At 52.5% G+C, this 14,917-nt stretch overlaps 1 protein-coding gene across 5 annotated transcripts in view; it reads right to left on the bottom strand.

Annotated features, from left to right (window-relative positions):
• The window catches only part of BRD2 (bromodomain containing 2), a 36,957-nt gene extending 25,198 nt beyond the window's left edge, over positions 1-11,759 (bottom strand). For 2 of the 5 annotated variants that reach the window (XM_085618064.1, XM_085618136.1), the window contains exons 1-5: positions 11,344-11,628; positions 8,259-8,562; positions 6,096-6,233; positions 5,901-6,017; positions 5,577-5,788 (exon numbers count right to left, since the gene is read on the bottom strand). In XM_085618064.1, coding sequence (XP_085474190.1) covers positions 5,577-5,788; positions 5,901-6,017; positions 6,096-6,233; positions 8,259-8,562; positions 11,344-11,490 — 918 coding nt within the window. In that variant the 5' untranslated portion in view covers positions 11,491-11,628. Of the gene's footprint in view, positions 1-5,576; positions 5,789-5,878; positions 6,018-6,095; positions 6,234-8,258; positions 8,563-9,413; positions 10,396-11,343 lie in introns of all 5 variants that reach the window. The other 3 variants (XM_085618214.1, XM_085618290.1, XM_085618368.1) reach the window with 3 other exon arrangements.
• Positions 11,760-14,917: the final 3,158 nt, after the last annotated feature.

Genomic DNA, 14,917 nt, shown 5'->3' with positions numbered 1-14,917 from the left:
ACCATGTCACACAACCCAAAGGAGCTGGGAAGATGCAGGCATCCAGCTGGGAATCCCAAGCCGGTGGCTGTAGATTCGAGGCAGACAAAAATGGCTGCGCAAAGCCCCTAATGCTTGCCACGCACGAATTGTGCAAGCGCCATAAAGCGTCAAACCAGAGGGTACATGTACAGGGCTGAAGGCTTTCCAAGCATGGCAAGAGGTGGAGAACTTCCCACAGCAGCCTGTCCGAAGGCAGCTTTCACCATCAACGACGGCTAGAGGCCTGGCTAGCTACAGCAAGTCATACCACAGGGTCAGTCACCTGGGCAGACTGCATGAAGCCAAGTGTGAGCGAGTAGACTGGCTCTGGCAGCATTAGGGATGAACCACGAACTGGGACTACAGTCAGCTCAACACACAGCCCACTAAGGGTCCTGGGACATCACTCAGGAGCACAATCTGTGAAAGGAATGACATACATCAATGAAAGAAAGGCTTTAAGGAGATGCGAGCATTAGCAATGGCTTTAAGCTGGAGAGAAGAAAGAATTACCACATTTTAAGGTCCAAGTACTGGCCACTCTACTAAAAGAGCGTTTCCCAAAGTATTCTGCCGTTACTCTCAGCTCTAGACGGGAGACAAAGTCACCTAGAATGAGGAGACGAGAAGATTTGGCACAAGATTCTCTGCTAGAGGAATAAAGCGCTACAGAAGGGAACTTCAAGTGATCATAGCAACAAGCAGTGAAAAGGAACCAGAGTTACATATACAGGGCGGCCCAGGAGGGTCTATACGGGTCCACGACACCCTGCGACGATCAGCTGCCAACCCATGGGCCCTTTTACGACACTTAAGCAAACGACACTTACTAAGCAAACAGATGCTCATACAATAACAGTTCAAATCACACGAATCATACTTTCTGCAACAATATCAGACTATATTAGACCCTCCCATGTTTTCTAGTATCCCCTTTCACCCCAGAGCTACGCACTTGTACCTCTGCAGCATAGCCAAGCAAAGGGCACACCTGGGCATCGAAGCGCACAAGGAACGGGCAGAATCAGTGTATTGGTTTGTGAGACTTGGCGTACAGACACAGGCAGCGCTTGCAAGGGAGAAGACAGACCTGCTGGGCAATCCAGAGACTAGCATTGCTGTTCCCTTACCACCTAGAACCCAAGTCAGCTGGTACACAGAAGAAATCAGACTGATGAAACGCCACATCCAACTCCTTCTCCCAGACCTTTGCAACAGCCTCTCCCTTTTCGTCTGCAGCAAACTCCCCACCATATATACCAGCTTCAACCCCGAAGCAGACCTTGCACATGGACTCACAATTTCATTTTAAGAACCAACACCAGTTAACGCGACGCCAACCCAAGCAAATCCGCAAACATTGTAAAGTCCACCCAGTCGAGCCCCGGATCCTTGCACCCACCATGCCTACCCAGGGTAGTGTTAGCAACCAGTGGCATGCTCACACCCATCCATGTCATCAGCAACCTTTCCAGACACTTGGAAACGTGCAACACCCCAACCCCCGTCGACCCATAACACTCCCCAACTAATGACCGATATCCATGTTTCCATACCAGTCCACAGTAAGGAAAAAGCAAGGCACCTCACTGAACACCTATGGACACAATCTACTCACCACAGAACATAAGCCACTTCTTGCCACCACAGGCACTCAAATGATCATATACCGAGGCCCTCATCCTCCTGGACCTCTGCAGCGCTTGACAGTGACCCCATTCCCATCCAACGCCCACAAAACATGGTAATCCAAGGACACTTGCTCCACTAGATCAGCAGCTTCCTGATATGCAGAACAGAGTCAGCGTGTCACCCTTCCCCTTGTGAAATTGTTCGGGGAGTCCAGCACAGATTATCCCATAGCCCGACACTCAACGCCTAAATGAGCCCTTATCGGCTCAGAAATCAACTTCAACCCCTACACAGATATAACCAAAGTTGCTACCCCTCTGGACAGACCACCACTGCGTACACTTCCCCTTCAACACCACCACGGTGCACCTGTCCACACCGCATGCACCACGAAGACACTGGGGCAAAGTCACAGGCGAACTCTTCCACTCCACCCTCATCCCCGACCGACACCAACTCTGCAGCCAAAAAGCTTCACCGATGGATCTCCAGCTGCGCAGACAAGCTTGCACCCCCATAGCAAACCAGAGAAGACAGCGCCCTCTAAAGTCCCCCTGGTTCACCGCCGACCTCCAAGAAGCCAGGTGCTCCTGCAGGCACTTAAAAAACAATGGAGAAAACAGCAAAGCCACCGAAGACCAGAACTCCTACAAGAACGCCATGACAGAACACCACCAATGCCATGACAGAATACCACCAACGCATAAGAGCCACCAATGGGACCATCACACGTAAAAAAAAATCCTCCCCAATTCCAGCAACCCCAAGGAGGGCTTCCTACTCCCACACTAAGATAAAGACCCTCTACGATAACTTCAGCGAGAAAACCACAGAAAGCACCCCCGCCTCCCCCCAGGAAGAACGACCTGCCCACCATCACCACCTGGACCCCAGTCACCACTGAAGAGACCACCACCACCACGAAGAGCACCCACTCAGGAGCCCCTATGGACCCCTGCCCGCCAATCTTCCACAGAGCAGTCGGCATCTTACCGCCCGAACTACGCCACATCATTAAAACCACGCTCAAAAACAGCATCTTTCCTGATTGGAAGCGGGCGGAGGTCATGCCCCTACTTAAGAAACCCTCCCCCGACCTGAACTACCACCGCCCCACCTCTCCTGCCTTTTCCAGCCAAGGTCTGAGAAAATCATCAACGCCCACCTTACCACCTTCATCGAAGAAAACCACATCCTCATCTCTTCCCAGTCCAGATTCCGAACAAATCACAGCACTGAGACCGGCCTCCTTGCCGCCAGGCGGCATCTGCACGCGCCTCAACCAGGGCCACACTGCAGCTCTCATCCTACTTGACATCTCCACAGTTTGACTCCCACCGCACTCTCGCTGCCAGACTCCACGATGACGGAATAAGAGCAACAGCCCCCGACTGGATCCACTACTTTCTCACCAGCAAAACCCAAAGGATCAGACAACCCCCTCCTCTCCAAACCCACAAGAACTGCGGAGCACCCTAAGGATCATCAACTCTATCCCTACGCTCTTCAGTATCTACATAGCCCCGCTCGCCACCATCAGACAGAACAGACTCCGCATTGTATCCTACAGACGACACCAAGCTCATCCTCTCCCTCGCGGAGAACCCAGAAAAGCAAACTCCGCTTCCAGGAAGGAATGAAGGACGTGGCAGCCTGGGTGAGCAGCAGCTGCCTCAAGCTCAACTCTGACAAAACCAAGGTCCTCAACATCGGAAAATCCCCTGTGGCTTGGAATGACCACCCACCCTCAGAAACCCACCCACATCTGAAACCTCAGCATCTTCCTCGACTCTTCCCTCGCCATGACCCACCACATCAACACAGTCGCCCTCCACATGTTTCAACTCCCTTCACATCTGCAAGGCCTTCAAGTAAATTCCCCCCCTCCCCCGAAGCCAGAAAGACCATCACCCACGCACTCAACGAGCAGACTGGACTACAGGAATACCCTCCATGCTGGAATCAACAAATCCCTGCTACACAGACTCCAGACCATCCAGAACAGCACTGCCAGACTCATCCAGCACCCCCCCCCCCGCCCGACAAGAGCACATGACCCAACATCTACGAGACTTCCACTGGTGCTCCCCACAATGGCTCCGTCGAGAAGAATAACGCTTAAACTACTCACCCACACCTTCAAATCACTCCACAACAACAGCGGACCCAAATACCTCAACGACAGTCTGCTTCCACATACCCAAAAGAAACCTCTACTCAGCCAATCTCGCCCTGGCAGAAACCCTGCGCATCCGCAGAGCCAGAGCCGATGGAAGAGCCTTCTCCCACGTCGCAGCCAAGGCCTGGAAATAACTCCTGGTCGACATCAGACGCTCCTGCACACCTTCAGAAGGAGCCTAAAGACCTGGCTCTTCAGCTAATCCCGGACCTGCACACCCCCACCACCTTGAGACACTCAGTGGGGAGAAGTGCGCTTTAAAATTGCGATTGCTATATTGGACAAGAGCACATCACCGTTGTACTCACCATGACCGTCCGGGCAAACACCGACACTGCCTCATGTTTCCACACCACCCTATGTTACTGAGGGATCCTTTCAAATGGCTCCCCAACACCGGAAAACTGTCACTCACCCATGACTACAAGAAAAACAAGCATTGGCATAGCCAATAGGTTTCGCCTTTGGACCTTATAAGTGTTTAGCCATGCAACAGTTGCATAACTAAATACTTATAAGGTCCCAAAGGCGAGACCTATTGGCTATGCCAAGCGATCAAACATCAAAGCGGCCGTGCGGCCCCGAAAGTTAAAGTAATCTCGGTAAACATGCACTGTAGCTCTAGGCTGGCCTGGTAGCACTTTTTGGAGCCCTCTCAATAAGTCTCGCCAGACCAGCGCATGCGCTGGATCAGGCGAGACCTAAAAACCATTTTGGGGGCAAACAACTCACTAGGAGACAGACTATGTCAACCGGAACCACTAACTTCCATGTCGCAAACTCGTCTGATCTCACCTCAAGGAGATACCCTGGTTACCACAAACAAACGAGCCAAATTCAAACTTCTCACCCACAACACAAGACAACTCTGGGCCAGTATGCCTCAAGTGTCTGATCCCACAAACCTACCAAACACCTCAGCTCAGACGGGCTCACACCAACACACCCCACGGATACAGAAAAACCTACTAGGAAGTCTCATCACTTATATTCTGCAAGAAGCTGGAGACCTGGCTTTTCATGGAGGCTCTCTAGGCCCAAGCGGTTAGCTCTTCCCCAGCTCCGCGCCAGGGGCTCGTACTGAGGTGCTTCTCTCGGGGCACCAAGTGAGTGTGTTGCAGGTTAACAAGCTTGGGGCACGTGACACTTGAATACCATGGGGGAGAGGGGGGCAGACCAGCAGGCAAGGCTCAGCAGGGCTGCAAGGTAAAGCTTTAGAAGCACAGTAAAGATAACTGCTGGAGTATGGACTAACAGCTCTATTTTGAGGCGGTACTCACTACCTAACCAACTGGTGCAGGACTGCAATCCCGGCCAAAAGTGCGTGCACGCCCCCAGATCTGATTCACGTGATAGGTTAGGTCTGTGAATTCAAGAACAGTTCTGTAAAGTTTCTACAGAAGAGCAGAAGTCGTTTGCCTATGTCGAGCTCTCACCAACGAGCCTAGGCGGCCTGGGGTCGGCCCCACCCACCCCTTGGAGCCGTGTCAGATCAGCAGCTTGCATCCGATGCAGTTTAGAGTTCGTAGCTGTTTCTCGCCGTTATGTTAGAGTACTTACTCCTCACTGGCTCAACCTAAGGTCTAGAACCCAAGGGGCCCACCCATCGTTTCTGGAAACGGCTCCATTCACCAGGAGGGTACTCGGCGCCCGTCGTACCGGAGCAGCAAGGTGATGTACACAGTGTAGTTCTCACACACAGACATATCATTCGGCACACACGGGCACCGACAGCCTCACCTACCTTACTGGCAGCCGGCGGGGCCATCGGCAGCACCTTCTGGGCAGCAGGCAGCGTCTTCAGCAGCGGGATAGGCATGGGCATGATGGAGGGGTGTGAGACGCTGAGGACGGTGGTGGGGATCTCCGGCGGGGCACTGGGGTAGAAGGTGGACTGGGAGACAGACGAGACGGCGGGCACCTGGTGAGCCATGGTCACTCCTCCGACAGGGACGGCTGAAAGACACGAGCGTGAGGGGTACATTAGCACACAAGGAAGAGGGAACAGGCAGGCACAGACTGAAGTGAGGAGGAAGCGGCCCGTACCTGGGGGGCTGCGCGCCTTCACCTGCTTGTTGCGGGGCCCCGGCAGCGGGTACTCCTGCTCCTCCTGGGGCATCTGCGCCACCCTCTGCAGGAAGGACTTCTCCATGCTCTGCGCCATCAGCACGATGTCGTCGGTGGGCTGCGGGGGGAGAACACGCGTTAGTCTAGACTCACGGGGGCAGAGGCGCGCCTCGGCTCACGTGGGCAGGCAGCTCACCTTGTTGTAGATGTAGCAGTTGGTGAACATGGTGTTGAAGTCCTGGATGCACTCGCTGGCGCTCCAGTAGTAGTTGTTCTCCAGCCGCTTGCGGATGGTCCCCATGTCCATAGGCTGCTTGATGATCTTGTGGTAGTCCTGCGGGAGAGAGGGGAGGGGTCAGTCGGACCAGAGGTGGGGGGCACGCAGGGCGCGTCTCTGCCAATCTGTGGGCACCTCACGCCTCCTCTCCAACAAACAGAAGAGGGGGACAAATTAAGAGTCGCGGGCCTCACAAATACCAGGGCCACCTGACTCGGGTGAGGTCTGTGGGGGAAGCGACTCGTTCCTTAGCCAAAGGACTCCCCTTGGCCGAGGGGCAGCGTCAGAAGTAACCTGTCTTTTACCTAAAGTAGCCACCAGGGTGGAGGAGCAGTGTGCGAAGTGACCCGTCCCCTAGCCAATGGGGTCACCGGGTCGGAGAGGCAGTGTGGGAAATGACCCGCATAAGCAACTGGTCTTTTAGCCAAAGGGGCCACCTTGGCTGCGGGGCACTCAGAAATGACCTTTCCTTTACCCAAAGGGGCCACCTTGGCTCAAAGGCAGTGCCAGAGGTAACTCGTCCTTTCACCAAAGGGGGCACCCGGGCTGAGGGGCAGTGTCAGAGGTAACTAGTCCTTTACCCAAAGGGGCCACCAGGGCCGAGGGGCAGTGTCAGAGGCAACTCGTCCTTAACCCAAAGGGTCAACTGCGACTGAGGGACAGTGTGCGAAGTGACTCGTCCTTTACTCATAGGGGCCACCAGGGCGGAGGGGCAGTGTGGGAAGTGACCAGCATAAGTAACTCGTCTTTTAGCCAAAGGGGCCACCTTGGCTGCGGGGCACTCAGAAATGACCTGTCCTTTACCCAAAGGGACCACCTTGGCTCAAGGGCAGTGTCCGAGGTAACTCGTCCTATCACCAAAGGGGGCACCCGGGCTGAGGGGCAGTGTCAGAGGTAATTAGTCCTTTACCCAAAGGGGCCACCAGGGCCGAGGGGCAGTGTCAGAGGCAACTCGTCCTTTACCCAAAGGGTCAACTGCGACTGAGGGACAGTGTGCGAAGTGACTCGTCCTTTACTCATAGGGGCCACCAGGGCGGAGGGGCAGTGTGGGAAGTGACCAGCATAAGTACCTCGCCTTTTAGCCAAAGGGGCCACCTTGGCTGCGGGGCACTCAGAAATGACCTGTCCTTTACCCAAAGGGACCACCTTGGCTCAAGGGCAGTGTCCGAGGTAACTCGTCCTATCACCAAAGGTGCCACCCGGGCTGAGGGGCAGTGTCAGGTAACTCGTCCTTAACCCATAGGGCCCACCGGGGCAGTGTGGGAAGTGACCCGCATAAGTAACTCGTCTTTTAGCCGGGGGGGGCACCCTGGCTGAGGGGCACTCAGATATTACCTGTCCTCTACCCTGAGGGGCCACCTAGACTCCGAGTTAGCGCCAGAAGTGTCCCTTTCTTTCCCTAAAGCCAAGAGGTCAGCTAGGCAGTGTCTTAAGTGACCCGTCCTTTAACCAAAGGGGCCACTTTGACTGTGGGAGTAGTCAGAAATGACCCCTCCTTTACCCAGAGGGGGCGCCTAGGCTCTGAGTTAGCGTCAGAAGCGAGAGGTGGTCAGCTAGGCAGTGTCCGAAGTGATTCGTCCTTTACCCAAAGGAGGGGCAGTGTCAAAAGTAACTCCTTTAATCAAAGGGGCCACCAGGGCTGACTTGCAGTGTCAGAGGTAACTCGTCCTTTATCCAAAAGGGGCCACCCTAGGCTCCGAGTTAGCGTCATTAGTGTCCCATTCTTTACTCAAAGCCAAGAGGTCAGCTAGGCAGTGTCCGAAGTGATTCGTCCTTTATCCAAAGAGGCTAGCTGGGCGGACGGGAAGTGCCAGAAGCAACTTTACCCCAAGGGGCCACATTGGCTGTGGGGGCAGTCAGAAATTACCCCTCCTTCACCCAGAGGGGCTCCGAAGTGTCCTTTTCTTTAACCCAAAGCCAAGAGGATGACCTAGGCAGTGTTCTTAGTAACTCGTCCTTTAAACAAAGAGGCTAGCTGGGTGGACGGGCAGTGCCAAAAGTGACCCGTCCTCTAACCAAGTGCCAGGGGGGACGGTTGGGCAGACTGTCAGAGAAGGGGCGACGTGAACATGGCTCACATACCGGCAGGCCCAGCTTGACGGCGTCCACAGGCGCCCTGAAGGGCCAGGAGAACTGGTGCTTCCACAACGCCTTGATGACCACCTTGTGGATGTACTGCAGCTGGTTGGTGGAGCGGCCCGGCTTCTTGGGGTTGGCCACCTCCGGGGGCGGAGGGTTGACCTGCGGGGTGGGGTGCAGGGCGGTGGAGGTCATGGTGGGGCTCTCGAAGTCCTCGTAGAGCAGCGACGGTTTCCGGATGCGCTTTCCAGGGGCGCTGCTGTCTCCGCTGACGGTGATCAGCCCATTGCTGGGCTCGGAGGGTAACCTGCAGGGGAAAGAGGGCAGAGGTTAGGGGACTGCGGATCCCGTTCCCACGGATAACCTGGGGGCAAGAGAGTGCAGCGGTTAGGAGGCCGAGGATCCCGTTCCCACGGATAACATTGGGGCAAGAGAGGGCTGAGGATCCCGTTCCCACGGACAACATGGGGCAAGAGAGGGCAGAGGTTAGGGGGCTGAGAATCCCGTTCCCACGGATAACATGGGGGCAAGAGAGGACTGAGGATCTCGTTCCCACGGACAACATGGGGCAAGAGAGGACAGAGGTTAGGGGGCTGCGGATCCCGTTCCCACGGATAACATGAGGGCTGAGTATCCCGTTCCCACGGATAACGAGGGCAAGAGAGGGCAGAGGTTAGGAGGCTGCAGATCCCGTTCCCAGGTATGACATGGGGGCCCGCGGTAGCATGGAGGAGGCGGGGTCACGGCGGCGCTGTCAGCCGCGGGGGCGTGGCATGGGAGATGAAATGTGCATGGCTGTGGGCACCGGTGGGCAGCGCTGCCATGGGCGCTATGGCAACCCACGGCACGCCGCGGGAGCCGGCACCCAGGGAAGCAGCACCCAGGTTAGAGCACACCACGGCACCGGGCCCACTAGGGTAACAGTATAAAAAAAATCTTAACCCTCCCTCCCTCCCCCTTTCAGGGGAGCCGCCCCCACCCGTGGGAACCACACCAATATGGCGCCCCCCAGCGCCAATACAGTCCCGAGACGGAAACATACACTACTTAAAACAGCCCGTGGGAGTCTGACACAGGTGGGGCGACCCTCCCCGGGGGGCCCCGCCCGGAACTAGGAGCCAGGATGACCCCAGCAGGCCCTCCCCAGCCAGTCGGTACCTTTTAAATTGCGGATTTACGGTTGTCTCCATTCGGATGGCACCGGATTGAGCGGCCGCTCAAGCGCGCTCTTCTCCCCGCGTCCCAGACACCGGCTCGGAGCTCCAGCGAAATGGCGCCGCTCGCGCCCCAGTCGCTCGTATATAAACACAGCCACCCAGCTCAACTCCACCAGCCATTGGTTGGCCACGGCAATCACACTGACCCGTTTCTCTGCTCCCATTGGTCTTCTGAGCCGTCCCTCAAAAGTACAGCAAGGGCCACTCCCCAGCTCCACCTCCTGCCACAAAGCCTTGAGCCAATTGGCCTGTCAAAACTGTCCATCACGGAACAGCAGCGTCTCCATTTGCACAGAAAAACCAGCAACAGCTGAACCCTGCGCCTATTCGTTACCCGCAAAGTCAGTCAAACAGACCCCGCCCCGTGACACATCCAGACAGTGACTCAGAACTGCTGCGCCTCAATTCCGAGCAATGTGGGCGTGTCCAAATATGCGGCGGCCTCTCAGATTGGTCAGATGCTCCAGGGGCAGGACTAATGCGCGACTCCACACTCATCCATTGGCAGTTGGCAGCAGCACTCGCGCTGAGTCACGCGTCGGGCGAGACAGAGCGCGAGGCGGTTGTCTCCGCAGTTGGCCTCTGCAGTGCGAGGCAGCGGCGCCATTTTGTGGCAGCGCTCGACGGAAAGTCGTTGACAGTTAAAAGCACCAAACACGGTTAGAGAATGTCCAAAGTCCGGGAAAAACGTGAGGTTCCGTCCATAAAACGAGGTCACATTAAGTACTCCCAAAAACAGAGAGCCAAAGGAATCCGTTAGAGCCCAAGGTCGAAAACGCCCCATTCGATGGCCACCACCACTGTAGAAACATCCCATCCGTTGCTGGTCCCGGTGTGATGAGAGCACCCGGTGTCCTCTTCCGAAGAGAAGCCGATCCTCTGGCTCAGCAACCGTCATCTTGGGGAAAGCACCTCTTCGCCGCCTCCACACCGCCCGGAAACAGAAACGGAAACAAGTGTTACACAACAGCACAAAGAGCCCACCCCAAACATCAATGCCCGAATGACCCCCTAAGCACGGGCCGCGGTGGGGCCCGCGGCCTATGCAGGCAGCGGCGCTCCTGGGGGTTAAAGCTCCCCCCCACCCATATCTAACCACATCCAACCGCCTCTGCCTCCAAACGGCAAATATTAAAAATAGAAAGGGGGAAAGGCCGGTGCGAAGGATGCGAGATATCATTAAATCCCCCCCGCGTCCCTCCCTCTCCTGCCCCCGCCCCGCGGCAGGAGGAGGGGCAGGCGCCATCTTGAGGCGCCGCGGTCTAAGAGGAGCGCGGGGAGGCCTACCGCCGCGGGGCCTTCACGGCGGGCATCGTGGAGGGGTACACGGTGCTTTGGGGATGGGGCCCGAGTCCCTGTCCTTACGGGGCGAGGGACGTCAATGCCCCGAGTCCCCCGCCCGGACTCGGCAATTCGTAACCCTCGCCAGTGCACAGGCGGGCGAGTCAGCATCGAGGCCCAAACCCCGAAAAAAGAAGCCACCACTCACTCAAATGAACAGGCCGAAGGGCCCTCTCAAGGCTTTAATAAGAGACAGAGGCGAAGAGATTGGCGTGTCACCAGGGCCGCCCGCCATGGGTAACCTTGGCGAGGGGAGCGCCATTTTTCATGAGCCAGAGTCCGAGAGCGCCCCGCCATACAAAGCACACACACACACCAAAGGCTCCGACAACCACACGTATAGTAGTGTTATTACATCAAACAAGAGTTACTGCACCGAAAAACCGCCGCCGTGTACGGAACACAAACGGCCGTTACACAACAACACCACGTCAGACAGTCACTCAGGGCAGGGGTCGCGCGCCTATTGGCTGAGAGATATCATGTGACACCCTCTCGATCTCCCGAACCGGGCATTCGGTTTTGCTCACCTGTGTATCCCAGTCGTTCCTGTCGTAGAGTTGCAGTCTTAGGTCTGGTCCGTGGTTTCTTCTTTGGGCCCACAATTCTGGTTTAAAGTATGAAGAGACGAAGAAAACGTCGAAAAATCCGTCCAAAGCGTGTTGCGGTGACGTCATGTGCAGCTGGATTGGCCGAGGAAGTCACGTGGGGGGCTCGCCGTGCTCCCCCGCCCTTCGAGCGTTCGAAGCCCTTTTCCCGCATGGATTCCGCAGCTTCGATCCATGCTCCTCGGTGAGCCTCTGCTCTGCTGGTGTTCGGGCTGCCGTGCGGGATTTTTTCCCCGGGTCGCTCCGTCGCATTGTGCCCCCCCAGGCTCTGGTTCGGGTTAACGTCAGCATGGCTGCCAGAGTAGGCCACCCGGTGCGCATGCGTAACACTGTGGGGCCGGGCAGTCAGACCACGTTAATGCGCATGCGTACACCTACTCGGTCTCCTTCAATGAAATATACGCATGCGCAGTCCAAAGTGGCTGTGCTCAATATATTGAAATATCAGCATGACGATTAGTTACCGCAGGGCCCTGCAGTGGATATTAAACCTTACCCTACATATAATACATATCTAGGATACCATTCACATGTAGTTTTACTATAGATCTGGCAGTTTAACAAAGGGGTAAAGTGAATACCAAAACAAGGAGCACTAGGGGCCCCATAACTAGGATACTGTGCAGCCAGTAAACAGTAGTATTCCTGGATGCTTTCGAGTGCTAGATGTGGCACTGTTGATGTATACCACACAAGGAAGGTGAGCGTTCATCATCCTACATGAGTACATTAACGTACAGTAATCCCATAAGAGGTTTGTCTGCTTCTTCCAGGAGTTTTGTTAATTTTGGAGAAGTTGGATTTAGCAGAAAGAATGATTATCACTATTATCAAAGGAAATCAGCTAATACCGCACACCCTTATTTAAAGTTTAAATGGTCTAAAAACAGAACATTGTATATTGACCAATATTCGTAATAAGTAAATAGATAATAAAATGTTCTTGGAGGGCTCAAAAAATATTCCACAGTTTCGCTGGATAGGATCAAGTATTCGTCAAGACTTCAAACAATGTTCTTTTTATTGGTTCTGAAACCCATATTCAGTGTCCGAAAATAGCAATCCAATATTTGAAGCAGCCAACACATGTTTCGTCCGTGCAAGATTCGCACAATGACTTTCTCAAGGCTAATAGTCGGTATTGTCACCTTCAAAATCCAAATCAGATGAAATAAAACAGCATCACATATCATATGCAAACGTCACGTGAACTCCAGAGCAATTACGTATCAGTCTTGTAACAAACTCATGGCTGTAATCCAATCCAATAAATGTAATCACACTTGAAATAGGGTGTGATAGGTCAGTAATCAACCTCGTGGTCAAAAAGTACCTGTATGAACCGACGCCTGATAACGCTATTCGGGAACGCCCGAATAGCGTTATCAGGCGTCAGTTCATACAGGTGCTTTTTGACCAAGAGGTTGATTACTGACCTATCACACCCTATTTCAAGTGTTGGCTGCTTCGAATATTGGATTGCTATTTTCGGACACTGAATATGGGTTTCAGAACCAATAAAAAGAACATTGTTTGAAGTCTTGACGAGTACTTGATCCAATCCAGCGAAACTGTGGAATATTTTTTGAGTCCTCCAAGAACATTTTATTATCTATTTACTTATTACGAATATTGGTCAATATACAATGTTCTGTTTTTAGACCATTTAAACTTTCAATAAGGGTGTGCGGTATTAGCTGATTTCCTTTGATAATGGTATGGACGAATTGATCTTTCAACTCGCCAACGACACTCTTGGGTAGTGAGTGTTTACAGTCATAGCAGCACCCCACTATACTATTAGCAAATGTGAATTTGAATACGCCATTGACTTGTGATATGTGACAGGATTGCATATTTGATGTGCGGTTGTCTACCCATTTTGGGAACACTACTACCTCTCTTGCAACTGAATGATTATCACTAATAGGTCCAACAGAAACAGACACAGGGTCAGTATAATGGTTGGGAACTCTGACCGGTAATACTGATTGCGTCTATGGACATGCCCAAGAGAGAGAAACACGTGAATTCAGAGGTTTTGAGAGCCAAGCGACTTGCACCTGTGTGAGAAATCTACTTGCCCACTCGCTATGCTGAGTCAGAATTTATCATGCCAAGCTATTTTTACAGCTCACTGGCACGACTGATGAGCTGATAAAGAACAGGTGTTCTGTTCTCTCAGAAAATGAATGAGCAATAAAGATGCTCTTAAATCTTGCTTTAATTTTGTCACTGTTATAAAAAGTAATCCTGATATATCCACGAAGATGAAGCACAGGAAACGGTAATGTGAAGTTTTCTTCTTATGTTTTATTAGCACTTCTGTAACAAGAACATAAAGATCTTTAAGTCTGTAGTTGAATGCCACAACGGCACAACCGCCTTCAATATAAACATGCCAAACAACAACACCAACAACCCCCCGCAAACAAACTTGTCCCTTCAAAAGGCAACAGAGACGTGCACCCTCGCGCACCTATTACTACTGCATATATATACAGGACTACAACATTCACACACACGCGACCGCACGAGGATACCAGATTTCTCGTGCGCTCACGAGTATGTAACAGTCACATTTGCTCTGTGTTCAAAGACAGAGGTCAAATGTCAGCTTACAGTTTGCAATTGGAGAAAGAAAAGTAAACACAACCGCTTGGATAAAATAAGCAGCAAAATTAGAGGATTTTGTAATTGAAATGTCTGGCAATCGTGCTGTACAAAGAGTGAAATGAGAGGCAGTAGAATGTCAGTTTTTTTCCTAACACAGCATTAAATGGCTTGTAAACGAACTATTCAAACACTTCAAAATATATTTAATAGTTATGAAAGCACTTTTGTTTCTAATTCTGTGTGATAAAAAATGTTTTTAATAGGGTGAAAACATAGAACAGTTTACATGGTGATGTGCAAATGAGAAACATTTTTGCTGAAACCCAATTTCATTACCAGACCCGAGGTTACCATTATGTAATAACTTTTATTGCTGCCCAGACATGCATCCCTTTATTACATCATAAGTAAAACATTCAATAAAACATAACAAAATGTCATGGTAACTAAGTATCTTCCTCTTTTATTTGCTGCTTCTGGGCAGTTAAGTATACTTCTTCCTGATCTCCAACATTTATGATGATTATGAGTCTTTTTGTAGACCTGTACTTTTAATTTATCTTAGATTTCTCAGTAAGGTAGGTAACCTTATCAACACTAGCTTCATTTTAATTGTATCTCTAGCTACATTTTAATTGTAATGTTGCCTAACAGGTAAGTTAATTCCTAACTTCCCGGTGATCGATACCATTCCAATTTATGGTGGCTCTCTTTCCTCCCTATTTCTTATTTTGTCTACTTAAGTATGTTTTATGCCAATTCTTTATCCTCCTTCGAGGATAAGAACCAGGCTGTGTCACTCCCCGGGCGGGCCCGCATCGAGAGAAGGGCCTTTTCTCTGTCCCTGCGGACCCCTGGTAAGATTTTAAATAATCATGGT

The sequence above is a fragment of the Triturus cristatus genome, chromosome 1_1, assembly GCF_964204655.1.
Source record: "Triturus cristatus chromosome 1_1, aTriCri1.1, whole genome shotgun sequence".
NCBI lineage: Eukaryota > Metazoa > Chordata > Amphibia > Caudata > Salamandridae > Triturus > Triturus cristatus.
The sequence above is the reverse complement of the archived record's forward strand: the minus strand, read 5'-3'. Positions and strand labels throughout refer to the sequence as shown.